This window comes from Chiloscyllium plagiosum, unplaced genomic scaffold (assembly GCF_037043375.1).
Source record: "Chiloscyllium plagiosum isolate Xiang-an unplaced genomic scaffold, Cpla_swu_hap1 HiC_scaffold_2, whole genome shotgun sequence".
Taxonomy (NCBI): domain Eukaryota; kingdom Metazoa; phylum Chordata; class Chondrichthyes; order Orectolobiformes; family Hemiscylliidae; genus Chiloscyllium; species Chiloscyllium plagiosum.
In genome coordinates this window covers 66,479,439-66,506,662 of record NW_028270140.1, presented here as the reverse complement: position 1 = coordinate 66,506,662, position 27,224 = coordinate 66,479,439, and the positions used below count along the sequence as shown (strand labels likewise).

Genomic DNA, 27,224 nt, shown 5'->3' with positions numbered 1-27,224 from the left:
AGTGGCTAACTTCTGTCCTGTCAAGATATTCTGACAGTTGTTTTTAGTGTCCAGTCATTGAGATAGGCATGAATGTAGGATGTGCTATTCCCTCGCTGTTGTAAAAGTTGTATGTGTATCTTCATTTTACAATGTCTTTTAATGCCTAAATATACAAAGCACTGAATTACTTTCCTGTAGTAAATAGCAACTAAAGTTTGCTGCCGCTATTTTGTGTTATAAACATTGAGCTAATGATGTTACTATCGTACTTTCATGCTTTTAGTGATTTAGAGATTAGTTTTATTCTGAAGAGTAATCTAGCCATAAATGTTTACAATGTAAGTTACTAACTGAGCACGTTGTCTCAACTAGCTCTTTACGATCCAAAATGGTCTCTACTGACCTGACCATTCTATAGTTCTTGCTTAATTTTCTCTTAAAATGTAATGTTATTCAATCACTGCCGTTGGAAAACTATTCTGTTTTCTGCATAAAGAAATTTGTTAGGCCCTTTTTTGCATTCTAAATGTCAATCTTATATTCCTGATGAAGGGCTTATGTCTGAAACATCGACCCTCCTGCTCCTCGGATGCTGCTTGACCTACTGTGCTTTTTCAGCGCCACACTTTTTGACTCTGATCTCTAGCATCTGCAGTCCTCACTTTCTCCTAATCTTACATTAATGACTACTTAACACTAGTTTGACCTGGCCATATTTACTGCTGTTTAAATAGTCTGAGTAGTGAGTTTCTCCTGATAGTTATAATTTCCCAACCTTGGTATCATCCAGTGCACTTGTCCCATATGGATTAACTATGCTTGCCAAAATAGACATCCCAGACTGCAAACAGCATTTCAATTAATTATTAAGCAATATATTGTACAGACCTTTCAATATCCCTGAAGTATTTCTGAAATTCAAAATATTGTTGGCTGCTACAACACTTTGACGCTCACACTATTTCTAATAAGCCTAACTTATTCAAAGTTAAAAATCACACAACACCAGGTTATAGTCCAACAGGTTTAATTGGAAGCACACTAGCTTTCGGAGTGTCGCTCCTTCATCAGGTGATATGAAGGAGCGACCCTCCGAAAGCTAGTGTGCTTCCAATTAAACCTGTTGGACTATAACCTGGTGTTGTGTGATTTTTAACTTTGTACACCCCAGTCCAACACCGATATCTCCAAATCATAACTTATTCAATGTTGAATGTAAGGAAATAAATCAACATTGGGCATCATTCTTTTCTACCCCTGTCTTTGCCTCATTACCTTTACTTGTGAAATGACTGGGTTTCATTCCACAGATGTCAGTGCCCCTTCCCTGAACATAATGACTGTTGGTGTACCCTGTACAAGGTTGGGCAGGTGAGTTTTTAGTGGATTTGTGAAATTTGAGGGTCATCTCAGCCAGCCTGTAGCATACAATTCAAGGTTGTAAGGATAGTCTCAATAAAGAGAGCCCTGATTGATTTTATTCTGCCAATTCCCAGTCCCAGACTTTGAGACTAATTAAAGGTCAGCTCCCCTTTAAGCATGTCTAGAAGTGGAAGAGAGGTGGTGAGTAGGGAGTAAGCAAACAATGAAACATTTTCTGCTTTCAGAAAAAAATGGATTGTAGTGGAAGTCACATTTTTTTTTAGAAAAGCATTAATGCCCTACCTGCTTTTAAATGTTTTTCTTTTACAGTATGGACGAACACCTTTGCATTTAGCTGCGAACAATGGGAGTCTTGATGTTGTCCGCCACCTCTGCCTTGCTGGTGCTAATGTAGAAGCTGTTAGTTCAGTAAGTTGACTGATCCTTTTTCTCAAAGCTGTAATTTAGTCAGTGCTGTTCATTTTCTCAATTATCTCACCTAAGCATCAGGAATGATGCTTGACCACACTGATTCTGTATTTATTTTCTGAACTCAACTCTAAGTACTGAAAGCAATAGTCAGATGGTAATGTCTCAATTTTAATGCTACACCAGTAAATTAAACTTACTTGGACCTTGTCATGTACTCTGTAAAACAAGACAATATACTAAGATTTTCTAAAATGAGTACAGGGTTTCTGTCTATGGTATGGTGTGGCCAATTGCTTTGGTGTATCAACAGCAGCACTCTGATATCTCACTCAGGAGCCTTTCAATGTACAAGACCATCCTAATCTTCTCTTCATAGAGATCACTGGGTATTGAACAGTATTGGAACTTCAGCTATTATTTTAGTCTTCAGTCCAGCTAGAGATGATGTAAACTGTAGTGCTGCCTGAAAATTCAGGGTAATTCAAGGGTGAACCTGTTCTTTGAGTTACACTTCCCAACTGAGCTATTGAAGTTTTTATTTCTTTATATTAATTTGTGAGTTGTGGTATATTCTCACTGCACTTGCACAGTCACCATTTTATATGTCCAGATGAACCATGCTACTTGCAACAAATGGTCGGATTTTGGCTCGTTAACTAAATAGTGTTGGAATTATGAGTTGTTGATCTTTTAAATAAACGTTGATTGCTTTAGTGAACTTCTATCATATTCCTTTTAACCTATAGTTTGCACATTCTTCTGTAAATGCAAATAGATTGACTATATCCTGTGACCATAACTCAGTTAGATTTAAGATAGTTATGGAAAAAGGATGGGAATGAACCAAGAATAGAAGTTCTGGGAGACAAGGAAAAAGCAAATTTTACTAAGCTGAGGTACAGTTTGATGAAGCTAAGGTGCAGTTTCACTAAAGCTAAGGTACAATTTGGCCCAAGTGGACAGGATACAGCTATTTGCAGAAGTGCATATCCACAGATTCCTGAAGGTAGCAGGACAGGTAGATAGTGGTTAAGAAGGCACATGGGATACTTGTCTTTATTAGCTGAGGAATCGAATGTAAGAGCAAAAACGTTATGCTTGCCAAAACACACAATGCTTGACAAATTTAACAGGTCTGGTAACATCTGTGGAGAGAGAAGCAGAATTATCATTGAGTCAGATATGACACTTTTTCTTGGCTCTCCTCTTAGCCTTCTACTACTTATTTTAAATTTATGCCTCCTGGTTATTCAGCCCTGTATTGATGGAAAAATTGCCTTGCTGACTCTATCAATGCCCCTAATCACCTTATACATCTTTATTGGCTCCCTTTCAAACTTTGCTGATACAAAGAAACAACCCCAGACTATGGAATATTTCCGTGTAACTCCAGCCCTGAGAGCTTCCTGGTAAAATTCCTTTGCAACCTCTCTAGAGTAATTGTTATTCTTCCTGTAATAGGGTGGCCAGAATTTTATGCAGTGCTTCAATTATCGCCTTTTGTTTAGTTCTAACGTAACATCAAATACAGCAGATGCTGAAAATCTGAAATATAAAGCAACAGTGCTGGAGGAAATCGGCAATACTGGCAGCATGTGTGAGGAGAGAAACAGTTCATGGCAAGCTAGCTATTAACTGTTGATGGGTACATTCTCCAAGGGGAATCAGTTTAGCTCGGTTGGCTAGCTCATTGGTTTATGGAGCAGTGTGATGCCAACAGCATGGTCCAATTCCCATCACTGGTTTGAAGTTACCATGAAGGGCTCTCCTTCTCAATCTCTTCCTTTGCCTGAGGTTTGGCGGCCCTCAGGTTAAATCACCACCAGTCACTTCTTTTTCTAATGAGAGAGCAGCTGCTATTGTCTAGTAAGATTATGGCGACCTAGCAACAACATTCTCTGAGGCATCTCCTCTATCAATTGGAGTCTACTTCCAACCATTTAGCACTGTTCTCTAATGCAGTATATAAATTTTAGTTTTTCCCTTGAATTTGTATTCTTGCAAAATGTCCCGATGAGTACAAGTCAAAAAACTTAAGCAAAGTCTATCATTTCTTTTTAAGGCAATGTTTAAGTATTATTTTCTGTGTGAGTAAAAGTGCATAGCTAATGTTTAAACAAGTCCAGAATCCAAACTGGGCCTCTCCCTCACCATCTCTGGCAGCTGACTAACCACTGACATCTACTACAAACCCACAGACTACCACAGCTATCTGGACTACACCTCCTCCCACCCTGCCTCCTGTAAAAATGCCATCCCTTACTCCCAATGCCTCCGCCACATCTGCTCCCAGGATGACCACCATAGAAAATCAAAGATAGCCTCTTTCTCCAAAGACTGCAATTTCCCCTCTGATATGGTCAACAATGCCCTACAGCACATCTCCTCCATTTCCCGCACCTCCACCCTTGAACCCCACCGCTCCCAACGCAACAGGGACAGACCCCCTGGTCCTCACCTTCCACCCCACCAACAACCGTACACATTGCATCATCATCCGCCACTTCCACTACCTACAAACAAACCCCACCACTAGGAATACATTTCCCTCCCCATCCCTATCAGCATTTCGGAGAGACCATTCCCTCTGTGACTCCCTTGTCAGATGCATGCCTCCCACCAGCCCTCCCTCTACTTCTGACACCTTCCCCTGCCACAGCAGGAAGTGCAAACCTTGTGCCCACACCTCCCCCTCACCCACATCAAAGGCCCCATGGATCCTTCCACATCCAACAGAAATTTGCCTGTAACTCTACTAATGTCATCTAATGTAACTGTTGCAGCCAATGTGGCCTCCTCTACATCGGGGAGACAGGATGTCACCTTGCGGATCATTTCAGAGAACATCTCTGGGACACCTGCACTAGCCACCCCCACTGCCCAGTGGCTAAACACTTCAACTCTCCCTCCCACTCCACCAAGGGAATTCAAGTCCTGGGCCACCTCCATTGCCAAACTCTAACCACCAGACACCTGGAGGAAGAATGCCTCATCGTCCGCCTTGGGACCCTGCAACCACACAGGATAAATGTGGATTTCACCAATTTCCTCATATTCCCCTCCCCCACCTTATCCCAGTCCCAAGGCTCCAACTCTGCATCCTTTCAAACTTTGCTGATACAAAGAAACAACCCCAGACTATGGAATATTTCCATGTAGCTCCAACCCTCCAGCCCTGAGAGCTTCCTGGTAAAATTCCTTTGCAACCTCTCTAGTGTAATTGTTATTCTTCCTATAATAGGGTGGCCAGAATTTTATGCAATGCTTCAATTATCGCCTTTTGTTTCAGTTATCCCCTCTTGACCTGTCTATTGTTGTTCCCATCCATCCGCTGCACCCTCCTCTCCGACCTATCACTTTCTTCCCCCACCTTCATCTACCTATTGCATTCTCAGCGACCTTCCCCCTAGCCCCACCCATTTATCTCTCAGCCCCCGACCCACCAGCCTCCCTCCTGATGAAGGGCTTATGCCCAGAACGTAGATTCTCCTGCTCCTCGGATGCTACCTGATTTGCTGTACTTTTCCAGCACCACACTCGACCCAGAATTATCTAAGCCAAGAAAGGGACTGAATAAACAGATACAGGGGAACCTCGATTATCCAAGCGAGATGGGCGGGCACTATTTCGTTCGGGTAATCGATTATTCGGTTAATCGATTAAATGCCTTTCCTGTGGGGCTCAGTTTTTAAAGTCTGCTCCCCATTCAGGAGACTGCAGCAGCGCGTAAGCCCTCGCCCCCAACACTGCCCCCAGCCCGACCCCCGTCCCTGTCCACTACCGTCCCCAGCCCGTTTCCCCCTCCAACCCTGTCCTACACTGTCCCCAGCCTGCCTCCCCGAACACCACCCCCTACCCACACCCCACCCCATTCAACACCGCCCTCCTGCCCGCTGCCCAACACCGTCCACAGACCGCCCCCCCAACACCACTCCCACCCACCCCAACCCCAACCAACACTGCCCCACTCACCCCCAACACTGACAACAGCCTGCCCCCACTACCCCATCCAACTCCGCCCCCTTCTACCCCCAACCCTGTCCAACACTGCCCCCAATACAATCCAACCCTGTCCCCTCCCACCCCCAACCCCGTTCAACATCACCCCCCAATCCCAGCCAACAACGCTCCCTCCTGCCCAACCCCGCCCTGAGCCCGCACCCCAACAACGCCCCCACCCTCACCCTGCTCCCCTCCAATATCGCCCCCTCTCTGGGGTAGCTGGACTGGACACCAACACCAAGACTGCTGCTGCTGCAGCTGCCTTTGTGGGGTAAGTCTCAAACAGCGCGCGCAAGCACACACACACACAACATTTTACTGCACCTTTTTGACAGGTTCCATGTTTGCTCTGTACAGGACAATGTTGGAGAGATTATCTGGGGGAAGGGTACACCCCTTTGTAGAACTCTAGGGAAAGTGAGAGGAGTAAGAGAGGGCGGGAGGTCAGTCATTTGGAGACTGCCTGTTTAATCACTGTAAACAAAAGACGCGATCACTGTTGGAAACAGATCTTTAATATAATGTTTCTATCGGAACCTCAAGATCTCCTTCGGATAATCCGATTTTCGGATCATTGGTATTCGGATAATCGAGGTTACTCTGTAAGGTATTGTGATGGAGTTTGTAAGTAGGGAAATCTTGCTCCAACTGTACAGGGCATTGCAGACACCATATGAGAGAACTGTTATCACTGTTGGTCTCCTTATGTAAGGGATATGCTGTAATCCACATTATCTCGCACTGTACCAACTAGAATGACTATATTACTAATGATTATGCATACTTCACAAATGAAACAGCTACCTAAGTGTTTCCATGACAGGAAACCAGCTTCACCTAGCCATCATGATGCTTATTAACAGCACAATTTAAAAACAACTTGTACTTTTTATATGTCATTTCCTTTTGACCTCAAAGGTTATGTATGGCTCTTCAGTTCCATTAACTGTTAACAGGAATCAAACGATTGAATGGTACACAGTTACTGTCAAAGTCCGTATTCTTCTGTGCCCAGATTTTGATTTACTGCATTACCCATTCCATGTAGGAGAAAGTGAGGACTGTAGATCAGAGTCGAGAGTGTGGTGCACAGTGGATAGCATGAATTTCATTGTAATTGTATTGGAAACAGTTCAGAGAATATTCGCTCTGCTATTTCTTGGGATGATGGTTTTCACTTATGAGGAAAGATGGAGCAGGTTGGCCCTTTGTCCATCGGTGTTTAGAAGAATGAATCTTATTAAAACACAAAATTCTGAGAGATGCAACGTTTGTGAAGGTTTGTAGCTCAGATTGAGGTTTAGGGTGTAGGTTTGCTCGCTGAGCTGTAGGTTTGATATCCAGACGTTTCATTACCTGGCTAGGTAACATCATCAGTGGCGACCTCCAAGTGAAGCGAAGCTGCTGTCTCCTGCTTTCTATTTATATGTTTGTCCTGGATGGGGTTCCTGGGGTTTGTGGTGATGTCATTTCCTGTTTGTTTTCTGAGGGGTTGATAGATGGTATCTAGATCTGTGTGTTTGTTTATGGTGTTATGGTTGGAGTGCCAGGCCTCTAGGAATTCTCTGGCATGTCTTTGCTTAGCCTGTCCCAGGATAGGTGTGTTGTCCCAGTCGAATTGGTGGGTTTTTTTCATCTGTGTGTAGGGCTATGAGGGAGAGAGGATCGTGTCTTTTTGTGGCTAGCTGGTGTTCGTGTATCCTGGTGGCTAACTTTCTTCCTGTTTGTCCTATGTAGTGTTTGTGGCAGTCCTTGCATGGAATTTTGTAGATGACGTTGGTTTTGTCCATGGGATGTACTGGGTCTTTTAAGTTTGTCAGATTTTGTTTGAGTGTTGGTGAGTTTGTGTGCTACTAGGATTCCAAGGGGTCTTAGTAGTCTGGCAGTCATTTCTGAAACTTCTTTGATATATGGTAAGGTAGTTAGGGTTTCTGGCTGTGTTTGGTCTGCTGTCGTGGTTTGTTCTTGAGGAATCTGCGGACTGTATTTTTTGAGTATCCGTTCTTCTTGAATACATTGTATAGGTGGTTCTCCTCTGTTTTCCGAAGTTTATCTGTGCTGCAGTGTGTGGTGGCTCGTTGGAATAATGTTCTGATGCAGCTTCGTTTGTGTGTGTGTTGGGATGGTTGCTGATTAAGTATTTGGTCAGTGTTTGTTGGTTTGTAGTTCTCCGTTGTCCTTTCTTTTGACTGGACGTCCAGGAATGCGAGTTTGTTGTCGGTTTCTTCCTTCTTGGTGAACTTTATGCCTGTGAGGGTGTTGTTGATGATGTTAAATGTCTCTTTTATCTTGTTTCGTTTTGTGATGACAAAGGTGTCATCTACGTAGCTGACCCAGATTTTTGGTTTGATGGTTGGTAGGGCTGTTTGTTCTAGTCTTTGCATTACCACTTCTGCTATGAATCCTGATAGCGGAGATCCCATGGGTGTGTCGTTGGTTCGTTTGTAGATTATGTTGTTGAAGGTGAAATGGGTGGTGAGGCACAGGTCGACTAGGCACAGGACAAACAGGAAGAGAGTTCGCCCCAGGATACACGAACACCAGCTAGCCACAAAAAGACACGACCCTCTCTCCCTCGTAGCCCTACACACGGATGAAAAAAAAACCACAATTCGACTGGGACAACATATCTATCCTGGGACAGGCTAAGCAAAGACATGCCAGAGAATTCCTAGAGGCCTGGCACTCCAACCACAATGCCATAAACAAACACATAGATCTAGATACCATCTATCAGCCCCTCTGAAAACAAACAGGAAATGACATCACCACAAACCTCAGGAACCCCATCCAGGACAAACCTATAAATAGAAAGCAGGAGACAACAGCTTCACTTCACTTGGAGGTTGCCACTGATGATGTTACCTAGCCAGGTAATGAAACGACTAGATATCAAACCTACAGCTCAGCGAGCAAACCTACACCCTAATCTGAGAGATCTTGACATGGTTGATGCTGAAAGGATGTTTCCTTTCAATCCAGACATAGGGAGTACAGCTTTAAAAATGGAGTCTCCCAATTAAGATGGAGATGGTAAAGAATTTTGTCTGACAAAAGTCATTAATCTTTGGAGCATTTTTCTCCAAGACATCAGGGAGGCTGGAATATGGAATATGTTCAAAGGTTAAGTTGAGAGCCAGCAGGAACATGGAGCTGAGGCCACAATCTGATCAGTCATGGTGTTATTGAATGGTGAAGCAAGATTGATGGACTGAATGGCCTACACCTGCTACTGCCTTTGATATTATGGTATCAGCTTTTTGAGTCATGCACGTTGGTTAAATTGCAGACATACTCCCCTGAGTTTTAATTAATATTATTTAAAACAAACGTAAATCCTGGAAGGTGGCCCGTGAATTCAGGTCTGTGCAAGCGGCAGACAAGGTTTCCTGTGAGCAGCACTGATTCTGAAGATTGTGTATCCTATATACTCACTATTTAAATTTTGCCCTTCCTTTTTTTAAAAAATTGCAGTATTGGATGTTAATTTAAGAAACCTATTAAACTTTTTTATTTAAATATTGAAGGGTATACTGCTGTTAAATTCTTAATCCATGCAAGAAAAGCATGAGCCTCATTAGATCTTTTTCCAGTAAAATTATTTGATACTAGTTTTGTAACCTTCCAGCTCAGCGAGCAAACTTACATCCAGAACCTCCACCTGAGCTACAAATCTTCTCAAAACTTGTTAACTAGTTTTGCATATTTGGCTGAAAGCCAGTGGCTGGATAGCAAAAGGAATAAAAATAAAAGGGCAAATATGCATGAGCAAGGATGTAGCTAGGAAGGTGGGAAAGCATTCCAATTTTCTTACTTCCAACAAGAATAATATGTTAGGTCAGTGCAATACAAAGATGGAAATATAAACTTATGACATGTATGGTTAAGATCCTTCTTTTAAATAAAGCAGCTGATGATAGCAGAAAGATTTGAACTGAAGCTAAATTAAATTTCATGAGTGACATGCACCGATTTGGTATGTGCGTCCCTAAAATGGTGATATGGGAATTCAATTTGTTAACTCTGTTACAAGTTATGGTATTCGAGAAAAAGAATCAGCATGATATTTGCCTTATAAGAATGATGGCTCATGTTCTGATTTTGACTTGGTGGTTCCTGTTATCTCTTGATACTTCAGAAAGATTTAATTATGAATTTAAAAAATACCTGTGGCAAACCAGGTTTGTAATGAACTGTAATGCTCTCTGTTTCAGTAAGTGTTTTTGAAAAATTACCACTCCTTGGATGTTCTGGGCCAGTCACCATTTGATTGCCACCCCACTCCTTTTTTGAAACTATCTGATGGATCTCTGCATTTCCGGCATTAATGTAGAGCATGGGTATAAAGACTAAAAGACTAAAATTTAATGAAGAGTGGCAGATGTTTAAGGAGATATTCAATTCCCAATTAAAGTATTTTCAAAAAAAGAAGAAAGGTTCTAAGGGGAGTTTAAGAAAAAACTAAACAAAGAAGCTAAAGATAACATAAGAGCAAAAATGAAGGCATGTCATATTGCAAAGGGCAGTGGCAGGCGAGGAGATTGGGAAACATTTCAAGACCAACAAAGGGTTACTTAAAAAAAAATGTAATTAAAAGGGTAAAGGTAAATTAACCTGTGCAAAATGTAAAAAGCTATAAGTCTATAAAAGGGAGGTTAGTAATTAAAGTGAATGGTGATCCTTTGGAGGATGAGATTGGAATTCATTGTTGGGAGCCCAGAAATGGCAGGTAAAGTAATATTTTGCTTCAGTTTTCATAGTGTGGACATTAGTATCATCCCAATAACAATAGGTAATGCAGAGATTATGCAAGGGGAAGAATGTAACATCACCACCACCATCATCATCAGGGAGAATATCTTGAGCAGAATGTATTGAAGGCAGGTAAGTTCCCAGGGCCTGATGGCCAACACCCTAGACCTCTTTTAAAAAAAAAAGTGGAAAAGGGATACTGGATCCATTGGTTATAATATTCCAAAATCCCCGATTTGCGGGAAAGGTTCCAGTGGATTGGAAAGTGCCAATATGACGCCCTTTATTCAAAAATGGTGGGATGTAGAATATAGGGCAACTACAGTTAGTTTAATGTACGTCACTGGGAAACTGTTACTATTACTAAGGAAGAAACAGAAGGACATTCGAATAGTCAGAACTCAATCCATCAGGGTCAGCATGGTTCTATGAGAGGTAGATTGTGTTTGACGACTTTGCCAAAGTTCTTCAAAGATGTAACAAACAAAGTGGATAATGGCAATCTTGCAAATGCAGTACATCTGGATTTCCAGAAGGCCATTGATAAGGTTCCACATGAAAGGTTAATACAAAAGGTCTGATGACATGGGGTTGGGAAGTAATTGATTGCCTTGGATAGAGAATTGGCTAATCAACAGAAATCAGTGTGTTGGGATAAATGGGTCTTTTTCAGGTTAATAAGATGTAAGTAGTGGGGTACCATAGGGTTCAGTCCTCACACCCCAATTATTTACAATTTATACTAATGACTTAACATAGAACATAGAAGAATACAGCGCAGTACAGGCCCTTTGGCCCTCGATGTTGCGCCGATCCAAGCCCACCTAACCTATACTAACCCACTATCCTCCATATACCTATCCAATGCCCGCTTAAATGCCCATTAAGAGGGAGAGTCCACCACTGCTACTGGCAGGGCATTCCATGAACTTACGACTCGCTGAGTGAAGAACCTACCCCTAACTTCAGTCCTATATCTACCCCCCCTTAATTTAAAGCTATGCCCCCTTGTAATACCCGACTCCATACGCGGGAAAAGGTTCACACTGTCAACCCTATCTAACCCCCTAATCATCTTGTACACCTCAATCAAGTCACCCCTAAACCTTCTTTTCTCTAATGAAAACAGCCCCAAGTGTCTCAGTCTTTCCTCATACGATCTTCCTTCCATACCAGGCAACATCCTGGTAAACCTCCTCTGCACCCGTTCCAGTGCCTCCACATCCTTCCTATAGTATGGCGACCAAAACTGCACACAATATTCCAGATGCGGCCGCACCAGAGTCTTATACAACTGCATCATGACCTCAGGACTCCGGAACTCAATTCCTCTACCAATAAAAGCCAGTACGCCATATGCCCTCCTCACCGCACTATTTACCTGGGTGGCAACTTTCAGAGATCTGTGTACATGGACACCAAGATCCCTCTGCTCATCCACACTACCAAGTATCCGACCATTAGCCCAGTACCCCATCTTTTTGTTATTCTTCCCAAAGTGAATCACCTCACACTTAGCTACATTGAATTCCATTAGCCACCTTTCTGCCCAGCTCTGCAGCTTCTCTATATCCTGCTGTAACCTGCCACATCCTTCCTCACTGTCAACAACTCCTCCGACTTTCGTATCATCCGCAAACTTGCTCACCCAACCTTCTAACCCCTCTTCCAGGTCATTTATAAAAATGACAAACAGCAATGGTCCCAAAACAGATCCTTGCGGAACACCGCTAGTGACGGCACTCCATGAAGAAACTTTGCCATCAACTACTACCCTCTGTCTTCTTCCATCCAGCCAATTCCTAATCCAAACCTCCAACTCACCCTCAATGCCATATCTCCGTATTTTCTGCAGTAGCCTACCATGGGGAACCTTATCAAACGCCTTACTAAAATCCATATATACCACATCTACCGCTTTCCCCTCATCAACCTCCTTCGTCACCTTTTCAAAGAATTCAATAAGGTTTGTGAGGCACGACCTGCCCTTCACAAAACCATGCTGACTATCCTTGATCACATTATTCCTATCCAGATGTGCATAAATCCTATCCCTTACAATTCTCTCTAAGACTTTGCCCACAACAGAAGTGAGACTCACCGGCCTATAGTTACTAGGGTTATCCCTACTCCCCTTTTTGAACAAGGGAACCACATTTGCTATCCTCCAGTCTTCTGGCACTACTCCTGTAGACAAAGAGGACATAAAAATCAAGGCCAATGGCTCTGCAATCTCCTCCCTTGCTTCCCAGAGAATCCTAGGATAAATGCCATCAGGCCCAGGGGACTTATCTATTTTCACCTTTTCCAGGATTTCCAACACCTCTTCTCTACATACCTCAAAGCCATCCATTCTACTTATTTGTGTCTCAGTATTCACATCGACGACAATGCCCTGTTCCTGAGTAAATACTGAAGAAAAGTATTCATTCAGTGTCTCCCCAATCTCTTCCGCCTCCACACGCAACTTCCCACTACTATCCTTGACTGGACCTATTCCTACCCTAGTCATTCTTTTATTCCTAACATACCTATAGAAAGCCTTAGGGTTTTCCCTAATCCTACCGACTAAGGACCTTTCATGTCCCCTCCTTGCTGCTCTTAGCTCTCTCTTCAGGTCCTTCCTGGCTACCCTATAACTCTCAATCGCCCCAATTGAACCTTCACGTCTCATCTTGAGATAGGCCGCCCTCTTCCATTTAACAAGGGATTCCAATTCCTTATTAAACCACGGCTCCCTCGCACGACCCTTTCCTCCCTGCCTGACAGGTACATAATTATCAAGGACACTCAATAGTTGCTCCTTGAACAAGCTCCACATATCATTTACACTCTTGCCTTGGAGTCTACTTTTCCAAGCCACACATCCTAAGTCATGCCTCACCGCATCATAATTTCCCTGACCCCAGCTATAACTCTTGCCCTGTAGTACACACTTATCCCTCTCCATCACGAGTGTAAAAATCACCGAATTATGGTCACTATCCCCAAAGTGCTCACCTACCTCTAATTCTAACACCTGGCCTGGTTCGTTACCCAGAACCAAATCCAGTATGGCCTCACCTCTTGTTGGCCTGTCTACATATTGTGTCAGGAAACTCTCCTGCACACATTGAACAAACACTGACCCATCTAACGAACTTGAGCTATAGCTTTCCCAATCAATATCAGGAAAGTTAAAGTCCCCCATAACAACCACCCTATTACTGTCACTCATCTCCTGAATCACCTTCCCTATCCTTTCTTCAATGATTCTAGGACTATTAGGAGGCCTGTAAAAGACTCCTAACAGGGTGACCTCACCTTTCCTATTCCTAACCTCAGCCCAAACTACCTCAGATGGCAAGTCCTCATCCATCGTCCTTTCCACCACTGTAATACTATCTTTGACAAGCAATGCCACACCTCCCCCTCTTTTACCCCCACCTCTGACCCTACTAAAACATTTAAATCCAGGAACCTGCAACAGCCAATCCTGTCCCTGTTCTAGCCATGTCTCCGTAATAGCCACAACATCGAAGTCCCAGGTACCAACCCACGCTGCAAGTTCACCTACCTTATTTCGTATACTTCTTGCATTGAAGTATACACACTTCAAGCCACTTTCCTGTTTACAGACACCCTCCTTGGAAATTGATGCCATGTTCCTAACCTCCCTACACTCCAGGCCCTGCACCCTGAAGCTACAATCTGGGTTCCCATGCCCCTGCAGAGTTAGTTTAAACCCCCCCCAAGAGCACTAGCAAACCTCCCCCCAAGGATACTGGTGCCCCTCAGGTTCAGGTGTAGACCATCCTGTTTATAGAGGTCCCACCGTCCCCAGAAAGAACCCCAGTTATCCAAAAACCGGAATCCCTCCCTCCTGCACCATCCCTGTAGCCACGCATTTAAGTGTTCTCTTTCCCTATTCCTCGACTCTCGATCACGTGGCACGGGTAACAAACCAGAGACAACAACTCTGTTCGTTCTAACTATGAGCTTCCAACCTAGCTCCCTGAAAGCCTGTCTAACATCCTCGGCACTCCTCCTACCTATGTCGTTGGTGCCAATATGGACCACGACTTCGGGCTGCTCCCCCTCCCCCTCCAGGACCCGGAAAACACGATCAGAGACATCACGTACCCTTGCACCTGGGAGGCAACATACCAAACTTGAATGCAGAGATAGGAGGTACTACAGCCAGGTTTGCTGATGACTCTAAAATAGATAGGAAAGTAAATTACAATATGAAATAAAATTTTACAAATGAATGTGGGTATGGATAGGTTAAGTGAATGGGCCAAAATTTGGTAGATAGAGTTTAACATGGATCAGTGTGAGGTTATTGATTTTGGTTGGTAGAATAGAAAGGTAACTTATTAACTAAATAGAGAGAAACTTCAGAGTGTTTCAGTGCAGAAGGATCAGGGTGTACTCCTGCATGAATTATGGAAAACTATTATAAAGGTACAATAGGTAATAAGGAAGGCAATTGGAATTCTGACATTTATTGCTGAAAGAATAGAGTATAAAAGTAGGGAAGTGTTATTGCAACTGTATAAGCCTTCAGTGATTCTGCACCTGGAGTATTGCATACAGTTTTAGATTAGATTAGATTAGATTAGATTACATTACAGTGTGGAAACAGGCCCTTCGGCCCAACAAGTCCACACCGACCCGCCGAAGCGAAACCCACCCATACCCCTACATTTACCCCTTACCTAACACTACGGGCAATTTAGCATGGCCAATTCACCTGAACTGCACATCTTTGGACTGTGGGAGGAAACCGGAGCACCCGGAGGAAACCCACGCAGACACGGGGAGAACGTGCAAACTCCACACAGTCAGTCGCCTGAGGCGGGAATTGAACCCGGGTCTCAGGCGCTGTGAGGCAGCAGTGCTAACCACTGTGCCACCGTGCCGCCCACGTTATGGTCCCCTTGCTTGAGGGATATAGTTGCATTGGAGGCTGTTCAGTGGAGATTCACTAGATTGAGTCCCGGAGTGAGGGTTTTGTGTTACGAAGAGGAATTGAGCAGTATAGGCCTATACTGTCTGGAGTATGGAAGTAGACAAGATCTAATTAAGGAGGAAATAAGATAAAGTGGGATTGACAAAATAGACACAGAAAATGTTTCCTCTTATGGGTCAACCTCTAATCAGAGGTCATAGTTTTAGAAGGGTTAGCAGATTTAAAACACTGATGAGGAGAAATCACTTCTGTCAAAGGGTTATGAAGCTATCGAATTCAGAGTGCAATGGATGCTGGGACATCGAATAAATGAGTAGCAGGTTGGAGGTTTATGTGGATCAGGCAGGAAAGTGAAGTTGAGCCCATGATGAAATCAGTCATGATCTTATTGAATGGCAGAGCAAGCTAGAGGAGCTGGATTACTTTGCTCTTATTTCTTGTGTACCTGTTTTTGGAGTCATCCTTTGTAGTGTAGGATTCTTGGAGGATTCCAAATATGCCACCTCTTTACAACATTACTGCCATGTTCAGGTAAGTTCATTCATTCACTAACACACAAAAAGCTTTGGGACATATAGACATTTTTTCAATGTGCTAATGAATGAATGTGAGTGAGGTATATGGGTACATGGAATAGCAAGGTGATCATAAGGTTACCAATGGTTAAGCTATGTTGGGCAGGGTGGGGGAGTCAGAGAGTGAGAGGTAGTTGGAGTGAATACAAGGGGTTTGGAGAGTTGAGCAGAGGCTGATCTGTTGTGTAGGTTGCCCAGTTAGTACAAGTGGTTTTTACCCACTTAATATTTCCTGGGTAGCTATCAAGGTGAAGAATTCAGAACTGCGTGGACAGTAAAGGAAAACACCTCTGTGTTGGTGGAGCCATGGAGCAAGTGCAAGGGATGTGGTAATATGAAAACTCTTTCAAAGAGCCAGCACAGGCACAATAGGCTGACTCGCTACTCACCTGTAATGTATGATTCAATGAGTCAGGGAAGATTTAGGAAAATTATTTCTTAAATTATAGGTTAAGGTATTATCATGTAATTATCATTACTGGAGCTGTACCAAATAAAATGAAAGTGATGTACAAAATTGGAAAACTCTTCATCTAAAATCACTAGTGTTCATGAAAAATATGCTAATATTCTTGCCAATTGTAATGCGATCCGCGGATGTTTTATGAAGCTTTTTTATTCCTCTTTGGCCTCCGCAGGCATTTACTCATATTATGCATTCATCCAGAAATGTATTTTAACATGGTTACAGCAGGAACTAATTATTATGCAATCAGTGTAATAAATCTGGTTCATTTCAAAACCTTCCTGAGTGAATTGTTAGCAGCTCTTAACTGAGCATCTGCTAACACAGTTTGCTATCTGTCATATTCTAGCACAAGTGTGTGAAAATGAAATATGCAGGTTGCCAACACTGACTTTTCGTAGGTTAAATATGAAATTAAGTAGAAATCAAGCTAATTGAATTGATTGCTGGTTGTTTAACAGGACGGAAGAACTTCAGAAGATCTTGCTAGAGCAGAACAGCATGAACAGGTCGCCAACTTACTTGCCAGACTTAAAAAGGTAATGCATGTATGTAAATTGAGGACCTTAATAATGAGCAGGTGTTAACACACCTTTTGCAACACATTTGGCAGCTTGTGCATTTTCTTCCCACAGTGGTAACACCACGAGCCTGAATTGGTCAGGCAATTAAACCAAAAATTAAAGGACTGTACCATTCTAAGTTTAACTTTTGTCAGAAATAAAAAGTTTTTTTCTGGTGCAATGTGAACATTGTACCCTTGTAATTATTTATGGGCAAAGATAACATCTACTCTGCAATAACACTATGCCAGTAAATAGACTTCTCATTCATGGTCATCAACAATAACAGCAAAGCCTTCATTCCATCAGATAACTGAAATTCTGTTATTGGAGGTAAAGGGTCAAGAATGTGGTGCTGAAAAGGCACAGGAGGTCAGGCAGCATCCGAGGAGCAGGTGAATCGACATTTCAGGCATAAGCCCTTCAATCAGGAATTACTGGAGGTGAAGCACATCAGGGAATCCTTGGGACAGTGTCGACCAGTCAGCCTGTCTGTCACTTAGTTAGATTATGGTTGATATATAGTTCAACATCATTTATCATTGTAGCTCCACATCCCTTCGTAACTTTATCTCACCAACCTACCAATGTAAATAAGCATAGCAGCAATGCAGGACAACCAACTAAAATGATATTTTTCAATAAAGTAAAGAACTGTGGATGCTAGAACTCTGAAACAAAAACAGAAATTGCTGGCGAAACTCGGCCAGTCTGGCAGCATCTGTGACAGGAAAGCAGAGTTGATGTTTCGAATCCAGTCTTGTTTGGCAAGGAGGTCAGACTGCAGCTGAGGATTACACAGTCAGAAAGTTAAAAATCACACAACACCAGGTTATAGTCCAACAGGTTTATTTGGAAGTACTAGTTTTTGGAGTGCTGCTCCTTCGTCAGGTGATTGTGGAGAATCAGGTGATTATGGAGGATTGTGTGCAGTTCTGGTCACTGGAAGGGCATAATTGCTCTGGAGAAAGTACAGAGTAGATTTACCAGAATGTTGCCAGGGGTGGAGAATTGTAGCTATGAGCAGAGGTTGGAGAAGTTATGTTGTTTTTGTTAGAATAGAGAAGGCTGAGGAGTGAATGATTGATTGATGTATACAAAATTGTGAAGGGTGTGTATAGAGCAGAAGAGAGGACCAGTTTCCCTTGGCAGAGAGTTCAAAAATCAAGGGTCATAGATTCACGCTAAATGGCAAAAGGATTAGAGGGGATGCAAGGAAAACTTTTTTTACGCAGAAGTGGTAGTTGTCTAGAATTTCATGCCCGAGTTGGTGGCAGAGCCAAAGACCCTAAACTCTTTCAAAAAGTATCTGGATCTATACCTTAAATAGTGCAAGTTGCAGGGCAATGGGCCTTGTGTAGGAAAATGGAATTAGAAAGGGTGGCTGGGTCAGCATAAACAAGATGGACCCAATGCTCCCCTTTTGTGCTGTATCATTTCTATGGCTCTGTAGACTCTTCATCAGAACTGAGAGCAGCTAGGAAAAGCTCCTCTACATTGGGAAGACAAAATGCAGACTAGCTGATCGCTTTGCTGAACAACTACATTCTGTGTAAAAATGATCCAAAGCTTCTAGTTGCATGGAACTTCAACAGCAATATTTCTGTTGCAGGCTTACTGCAGAGTTTCAACAAGCATCAGTGCAAGCTCAAAGCACAACATCTCATTTTCCACTTGGGGACCCTACAGTATCTGGGTCTCAAAATAGAGTTCAATAACTTTAGACACTGATTCCATCTTTCCCACTCCCAAACCCAATCCTGCCATCACATAGACTGCTTTCAGTGCAGACTATCATTCTCTGCTACCTTTAATTTTCATTATCACTTATTCAGCTTTTCTTCTGTCCTGGCCTGCCATCCGTAGTCTCTGTACCTACGTCTTGCACATCTCGCTCTCTGGGCTCCATCTCCACCTATCCACTCACCTGCCTTCACTCTCATAACCTCATCTTCAGCATTGATGCCAGTTTTTTCCCAGCTGCTGCCACTTCTAATGAAGAGTCACTGGATTCAAACTGTTAACTCTGCTTCCTTCCCGCAGATGCTGCCAAACCTGCTGAGTTTTGCCAGCAATTTGTTTTTGTTGAAATAAGCTGAATTTCCTTCATTTAGCTAGTGCACACTTGACTGAAGTAGGTGCTGACTCTTGAAATGGTCATTTGTGATTGGAGCCAATTATGTATCTGGAAACTGATTTTAAAGTTGATCTGACAAAACTAACTGATAAGTAAGTAATTTGATCTTCACAACAGTAATATTGCAGCATCTTTTTGTGGTAGTTGTTTTGCAATATAAATGCAACACTGGTCTGACTTTATTCATCACTATGTTTTGTTCTGTGGGTCTATTTTGATCACCTTTAGCTGGTAGTATATCTGTCTATTCAATAGATCGTCTTCTCCGTTGATGATGAGAAATGTAAGTGGCCATTTTCCCACTCAGAATACTTGTCATCTGAATGAGAGTCTGCTAGCTGGAATCTCCAAGTTCTGTCAAATTTTCAATGATTCATTTTGTCCAAAATACAAATTAGGATGCAGAATTATGTGTCTGTGTTTGGAAAAAGATAGTACTGCTGCGTAAGGCCAGTTCAAACATAAAATTCAGCTGCAGCTGTTCATGATCAGCCAAAACAAAACTTAGCAAGTTATAAAACCAAAAGGGTTTTGGGATGAAGTGATCATTTGTATTTCCAGTTTTGTTTCAATGGAACGTAATCTTCCAGGTCCAATTCAGCTTGCACCATTATTGTCAAGAAGGTGGAAAAGAGACACGTGAGACATGGCATCATCTTACTTTGTTATTGCCCTTATTAAGAAAAATGCCATAGCTACCACCTCATCCAGATTTCAGATTATATCTTCTGAAGAGTTTCTTCGCCACAAGCCGACTGATGCTTCCCAATGGTGCCATAAAGCCTGGAGGTGGATTTTGCAGCAATTGAGTCTCAGGGGTTCTTGAAACGATTCCTAATATGTGGTATAATAATCATCGTCATACAAACAACAGGTTTATTCAATATGCCCTTCATATCATAGTGAAGAAAAGAGAAACAACAAACATTAAAGCATCGCAAACACTGGAAATATAAAATAAAAACAACATGCTGGGAATACTCACTAGGCCTGGCAGCATTTCTGGAGAGAAAAGCAGTTGATAAGTTGAAGTCTTGCTTCAATTATATTAAAAGTTTGGTTGGACCACACCTGGAGAACTGTGGGCAGTTCTCCAGGTGTGGTCTCCTTACCTTAGGAAGGATATCATCACCACTGATAGAGTGCAGCAAAGATTTGCTAGAATTTTTCCCATAATGGCATGACTATCCTGTGAAGAGAGATTTGGAAACTGGGCCTGTATTCTCTAGAGTTCTGCAGAATGAGAAGTGATCTCAGTAGAACTTAAATAATACTTAAAGGGATAGACAAATAGATGCAGGTCAAATGGTTCCCCTGGCTGGGGAGGCCTGAAACCAGAGGACACTTTCAGAATAAAGGGAAAGCTATTTACAACTGAGATGAGAAACATTTTTATTCAGACAGTTGTGAATGTTTGGACATCTCTATCTAAAAGGGCTGTGGAGGCTAAGTAATTGGCAATGCTTAAAGTGGAGCTGAATAGATTTCTAAAAGGCACTGATGTGAAAAGATATATGAATGGTGTGGAGGAGAATGGCATTGATGTGGATAACCAGCCATCATTATATGGAATGGTGGAGCATGCTCAGTGGACTGAATGGTCTACTACTGCCCCTGTGTTCCTAACTGATCAAGAAATGATGTAAGTGGTTCTTTTCAACTAAGGACTTCCCTCACTATGGTTGACAGGACCCTGAACTCTGGTCAGCCCATTTCCCACATGCTGCACTCAACCATTTCTCTTGTTTCGAGAACCGTGATTGTTCCGCTTTACCTCACTGTCCATCATATCAACCTCCATGTTTGAAGGATCATGCTCCATCTTTTCTGGCACTTCAATTACACCACCAAATGCTTCAACTCCTACCCTTTCCTGCCAGAGTTCCTAAGGGATTGAACCCCTTTTCAAAAGCCTGGTCTACTTCTCAATCACCTTAACGTCTCATCTTATCACCTTCCACAGTACCTTCCCACACCAGGAGAAACATTTTCCCTTTTTATTTCCTCTCGACTCACTGTCCAAGGCCTCAAATACTCCATCTGGATGAAGCAACAATTTACTTGTCCCTTTTTTAATCTGGTCTGCTGTAATTACTTCTCACAATGCAACCTCTATGCTGGGGAGACCAAATCCCTTTACAGAACATCTCTGCCTTGTCAGCAAGCGTGACCTTGAGCTTCCAGTTGCTTGTCATTTTAATTCACCAAATTGGTCTTAAATTATATTCCAGAGAAGCACAGAACAGGTTAAGGAACAGTACCTCATTTTTCTTTGGCACTTTACAGCCTCTGTAATCCACAGTCTAGGCTGGAGGGACTGACATATGAGGAAACATTGGATAGGTTGGATAGTTATCCTTGGAGTAGAGAAGGTTCAAAGGGGATCTGACAGACATTTATAAGGTAATGAGAGGCTTGGATAAGTTGGATAGGAAAGCACTTCTTCTCCAGTAGTAGAGGGGATCATAACTAGAAGGCATAGATATAAGGTAAGACATACAGAAGGCCAAGAGGAGAGTTAGAGATAAAGTTTTTAACTTGGACAGCTTGGGTATTTGGAACTTCCTGCTGTGAAAGTATTGTAACATGTGTACATTATTTAGATATTCACTTGCAAAGCCGTAGCCTCTGTAGTGTAGACATGAAGGACTGAATGACCACCTCTTATGCTGTAAACACCTGGTAGTGATCAAATTCTTATTTGTCATGATTTTGCTTTTAAAAAATTGGAAAAAGATGTTCATTACTCTGTCATTCACACCCATCTGGACATTTTCTTCATTTCATTATTATAGTCATGACCACTATCTTTTCCTTTGGTCAATGACATCATGTAATCATTTTACATTTAGTGTCTCTATCTATCCCAGACCTTCCCTTTTATTCTTCCAATCCCTCCACACCCATCACATTTCTGATGAAAGTACTGGTTAAAACACTTTTTGTTGTTAATGACTTCCAGTGATTTATATCATCTGTAGTAAGATGCCTCACAAGCCTGAGCAATCAGCCCACCTGTGATTGGAAAGGAGTATATACTCCATATACACACAACAGTCACCAGCCAGGAGTGCCCTCCCAGTCGGGGAACACTTCAGCGGTCCGGGACATTTGGCCTCGGACATTCGGATGACCATCCCCCAAGGCAGACTTTAGGACAGGCAACAACGCAAAGTGGCCGAGCAGAGGTTGATAGCCAAGTTCGGTACCCATGGGGATGGCCTCAACCGGGCCCTTGGGTTCACGTCACACTACAGGTGACACCACTGCATGATATGCACTCTTGCTTGTACACACATACACATGCGCGTGCACACACTCCTACAGACCCATACACTCACACAGACCCTCTCTCATCTGCTCATACATACACACCCCACACACTCACCCTCTCACAAATTTCTACCCCTTTACACTCACACACACAGACACGCGCATGCATGTGGGGTGAGTTTGCACTTGCAGAATTACGTTTTATTTTGCTCAAAAAATTGCATGAATCCATGTAAGATTCTGTAAATCCTTTTTGTAGAAATAGTGTCAGTCTGAACATTGGGACATAGACAGACAGACCTTAAGCTCACACCTTCATGCATTATCTAAGCTGACATGGCACCTATTGTTAAAGTTCACTTGAGAATGTAACTTTTTAAAAAAAGGTTCTGGGATTTACATAAGAAAGAACTGAAACCAACATGGTCATTTTAAAAGATGAGAGACTTAACAAACAATCCAGGTCTTTTTCAATATATCATTTCAGTTGCATCACACTGTAAATTTTACTATGAATTCTGTGTCTTACAATCTTATATTCCACAACCACTTGATGAAGGAGCAGTGCTCTAAAAGCTGGTGCTTCCAAATAAACCTGTTGGACTATAACCTGTTGTGATTTTTAATTTTATACTCCCTCCAGTGGCAGTGTTTATAACAACTCTGAGAACATTTTTGCATAGCCAGAGAATAGCACTGCTTCACCTATACGTTCTAATACTATTCTAACATTTTATTATTTCCAGATTAAGTAATTTGTAGGCATTACGCCAACTGATAGTTGCTTGCATAGAGCGTTATAACTTTTATAGCATGTTTTGGTTACATAAGTGTATGCATATTTTCATTCTCGTCTCCAGAAGGAAGGTACTTGTACTCTATTTAGCATTTCCAGATTTATCCAGTTTCATTTTGCCTAGTGCTGCATTATAAGCAGATGTACATGAATGGTGCTCCTTACAGTATAAACTGAAGGATTTCAGTTTGTCTAATTTATTGTGATCTAAATTTATGCAGTGAAATTCATGAATTCACTATTGCTGACATTTGTGGCAAGTTCCACTTTAGCAAAGTTGTCAGCTTAGTTTCCATTGTGCATTATTGAAACAAAAATGAACATATTAACTCGTTACTAAAAATAACTGCTTAAAGCTCCTTAACATCTTAGGTGACATGCCAATGGAGACAATGTCAACCGTGAACCTCTATTAATTCTGTTACTTTGTTTTACTTTAGGATACACATAGAGGCATGTTCATTCAGCAACTTAGGCATTCTCAAAATTCCCAAGCCCGAATAAAACTGAAGTTGTTTGGAAATTCAGGAACAGGTAAAACGGCACTTGTAGAATCTCTCAAATGTGGACTTCTGCGAAGTTTCTTCAGGAGACGCAGACCAAGGCTGTCGTCCACCAACTCAACTCGTTATCCTCCATCGCCACTATCGTCAAAGCCAACAGGTATCCTTAATATTTCTAAACAACAGTGTGAAGGATAGCCATAACGTAGGTATTATAATTGTGCTTCTCCCTAGAGGTACAATCACACAGTCATATTTTGAGACCTATCAAAACAGCCATTTCCCAAATCATGATGTGACTGCCTCATAGAGTCATACAGCATAGAAATAGACCCTTCATCTAACCAGTCCACACAGACCAAGCCTCCCAAACTAAACTAGGCCCACTTGCCTGCATTTGACCCATATCCCTCTAAACCTTTCCTATTCATGTAACATTCAAACGTCTTTTAAATGTTGTAACTGTACCTGTACCTGTTGTAACTTCCTCAGGCAGAGTATTGCACTTACGAACCACCCTCTGTGAAAAAAATTGCCCCCATGTCCCTTTTAAATCTTTCCCTGTCACCTCAACAATATGCCGCCTAGTTTTGAACTTCCACACCATAGGGAAGAGAGCTTTGCTATTCACCTTATGTGTGCCCATTATGTATGGGTACTAATTTAAGACAGAGATGTCAAGGAATTTCTTCTGTGAGGATTGAGTGTCTTTGCTCCTCCCCACAGCTCTCTGTGGCAAGGAATTCCAGAGTCCTTGTGTATACTTAGGCTGAGATAAATAGATAGATCGTTGATCAATAGGGGAATCGAGGGTTGCGGGGTAAGAGCAGGAAGGTTATCAGGAGAAATGTCAGATCAGCCACGATCCTATTGGTGAAGCAATTTCAAGGGACCAAATCGCCGCCTACTGTTCCTATTTCTTGTGGCTTTACTAAATCGAAAAAGGATAAGTAGAAATGAGGACAGAACTAATTGATACAAAGAATCTCTCCTGATATGAGTCAGAAGATGCTTGTATAATTTGATGTTTAATTTGGATAGTGAAACATAGGTGTCAATGAGTCAGTTCCAATTGTTAATGCTGCAAAATCTGACTACTTTATTCCACCAGCAGACTTTGAAATCCATTAATGGAAGTGAACTTAGCAATGCTAACAGGTTATGTTCACCAGCCTGTCAAAATCCAAATAAAATGTTACTAATAAAAAGACAGCTTATGGTTTCAGTTTTGCAGGATATGGTTTGTGTTTTCGATCTGCTATAACAGTAGGATTTTGTACTGATTTTTATACTAATAGCATACTTTATGACCAAAATTCAACTATCTAAAGTGCCTGATGATTTGTATCCCTAATGTTCTTCCTGCCAAATATGTCGATTTCATTCTGGAAACGGATTTACAAAAGCACTTTTATGTGGATCTACAATCATCCATTGGATTTCAGTGAAAATGCTAGGAGTAACATCAGTCCCTGGTCTAACCCCTGGACAGCAATAAACCCCATCATGAGGAAATGGTCTCCTCCATCCCCAGATGAGGTTTAATTGCAAACCCTTCCAGAGCTGCTTTAAAATTTCTTGGAATTATGAGAAAATCAAAGAAGCCTTGCATTTATCTTGTGTTTTTCACGCCAACCAGACATTTTCAAAGTATTTTAAAGCAAATGCAGTCTTTGCAAAATGTGGTCTCATAAGTGTACAAATTAGGAACAGAAGTAAGCCACATATGTCCTTTTTGCCTGCCTTAACATTAAAAAAAAGTCATGAGAGATGTGTTTGAGTTTGAAATGTGCATTTCCATCTAACCCCAATATTCTTTGATTTCCTTGCCTAATTGGCCACTATTATAATTTAGGAAACGCGACAGCCAATTTGCACTCAGCAAGCACGGACAAATAGCAATATGATAACCTGGTGTTCTATTTTTGTGACACTGACAGCTAAATATTGGCCAGGATCCAAGGGATAGTTCGCCTCTTCTTCAAAATAATCCCATAGGATCTTTTACATTCAAGCAAAAGGTCCAAACCTTGACCTCTGAAAGACAGCACCTCTGACAATGTGATAAGCTTTCTGTACTGTTCTGGAGTCCCAACTTTGATATTTTGTACTGAAGTGTTGGAGTGGGCCTTTAAACTGGAACTTTGCAACTCAGACACAAATGTTACCAACTGAGCTGGAGTTGAGGCACAAAGGTAGTGAAATCAGATTGGATATAACGATTCACAATGGCAAAGCATAGCGAGCTTGGGAATGCCATCCCTTATACCGCAATGAATCATTGTCTTATTGGTTTACCTTTGGCTCTGAATCAGAAGGTTGTGATTTAAGGCAGTTTCTGGGAATGAGCTATTATCTTGGTTGTGATTTCATTGCAGTCCAAAGAACATGCTGCATTGTTAGAAGATCTGTCCTTCAAATGCAGCATATAAACGGAGGCCCCCATCTGCACCCTCACTTGGATGGAAAATGCATCATGGTATTATTTGAAATATATGGAAGTTGTCCCATTGTCTTGGCTGTTATCTATCTCTCAAACTACTTTTTAGTGGTGTTTATTAATAATTCATCTCACCATTCTATGTGAACTGGTTGTGTTGTCGCCTATAAATAACAGTCAATACACTCCAAAAATAATCCCGAAGTTACTGGCTGACTTTTCTTTCCCCTTCTCTATTTAAAAAGGGGACAAGTCCAATTGCATAGCACCAAACTGCTGCTCCAATTGATATCGGTTTAGTATCAGTTAATGCCTTTCACACACTGGGCCATAATTTATATTTTTGAAAAGTTGAATTAAATTTGAATAATTTATATTTAAGAAGCTTTACAACTTTTATTTAGATGGTGACCTTGGACCAAGAGCCATTGCCTTTATAAGCAGCATATTTGATTAATTTCTCATTTTCAAGTTTCAGTGAGTATTTCAAACTTGTACCCTGGCTGTGAAAATGTCAGTGTAAGGAGCCGGAGCATGATGTTTGAACCAAGTCTAACCAAAGGCGTTCTACAGGCTTTTGTTTCACCTACACACAATTTACACTATGTAACTGATGACCAGTCTACTAAAGCAATTGACATACAACATGCTAATGTTAATGGTAAGAAATGTTTACTTTACAACAGAGCTAACTTGGAACTCCTGACCTTTTTACTGGCTTCTTAGTCATTAAGCTTAAATACAGAGCTAGTATGAAATTTGAATCCATTATTGTATAAAACATGCTTAATTGTTTTTGTTATTTGAAATCTCAACAGGCTTATCATATTCAGAAAGCTGTTTAGTTTCTGGGCTGTGTTATTACTGTGTAAAATTGAGTGGGTGAAGCTGCATTTTAAAAGGCATTAATTTCATTTGCAGTATGTCTCTAATTTAAGTTTAATTCGCCACTTACCTCAAGATCATAGTAAATCAATTTGTTCTTCA

General features: G+C 41.7%; 1 protein-coding gene across 5 annotated transcripts in view; it reads left to right on the top strand.

Moving 5' to 3' along the window:
• dapk1 (death-associated protein kinase 1) overlaps window positions 1-27,224 on the top strand; it is a 265,283-nt gene that overhangs the window by 183,785 nt on the left and 54,274 nt on the right. For all 5 annotated transcript variants that reach the window (XM_087997448.1, XM_087997453.1, XM_043713274.2 and 2 more), the window contains 4 exons: window positions 1,675-1,773; window positions 16,987-17,064; window positions 23,735-23,957; window positions 26,710-26,898. In XM_087997448.1, the coding sequence (XP_087853574.1) occupies window positions 1,675-1,773; window positions 16,987-17,064; window positions 23,735-23,957; window positions 26,710-26,898 (589 nt within the window). The remainder of the gene's footprint in view (window positions 1-1,674; window positions 1,774-16,986; window positions 17,065-23,734; window positions 23,958-26,709; window positions 26,899-27,224) is intronic.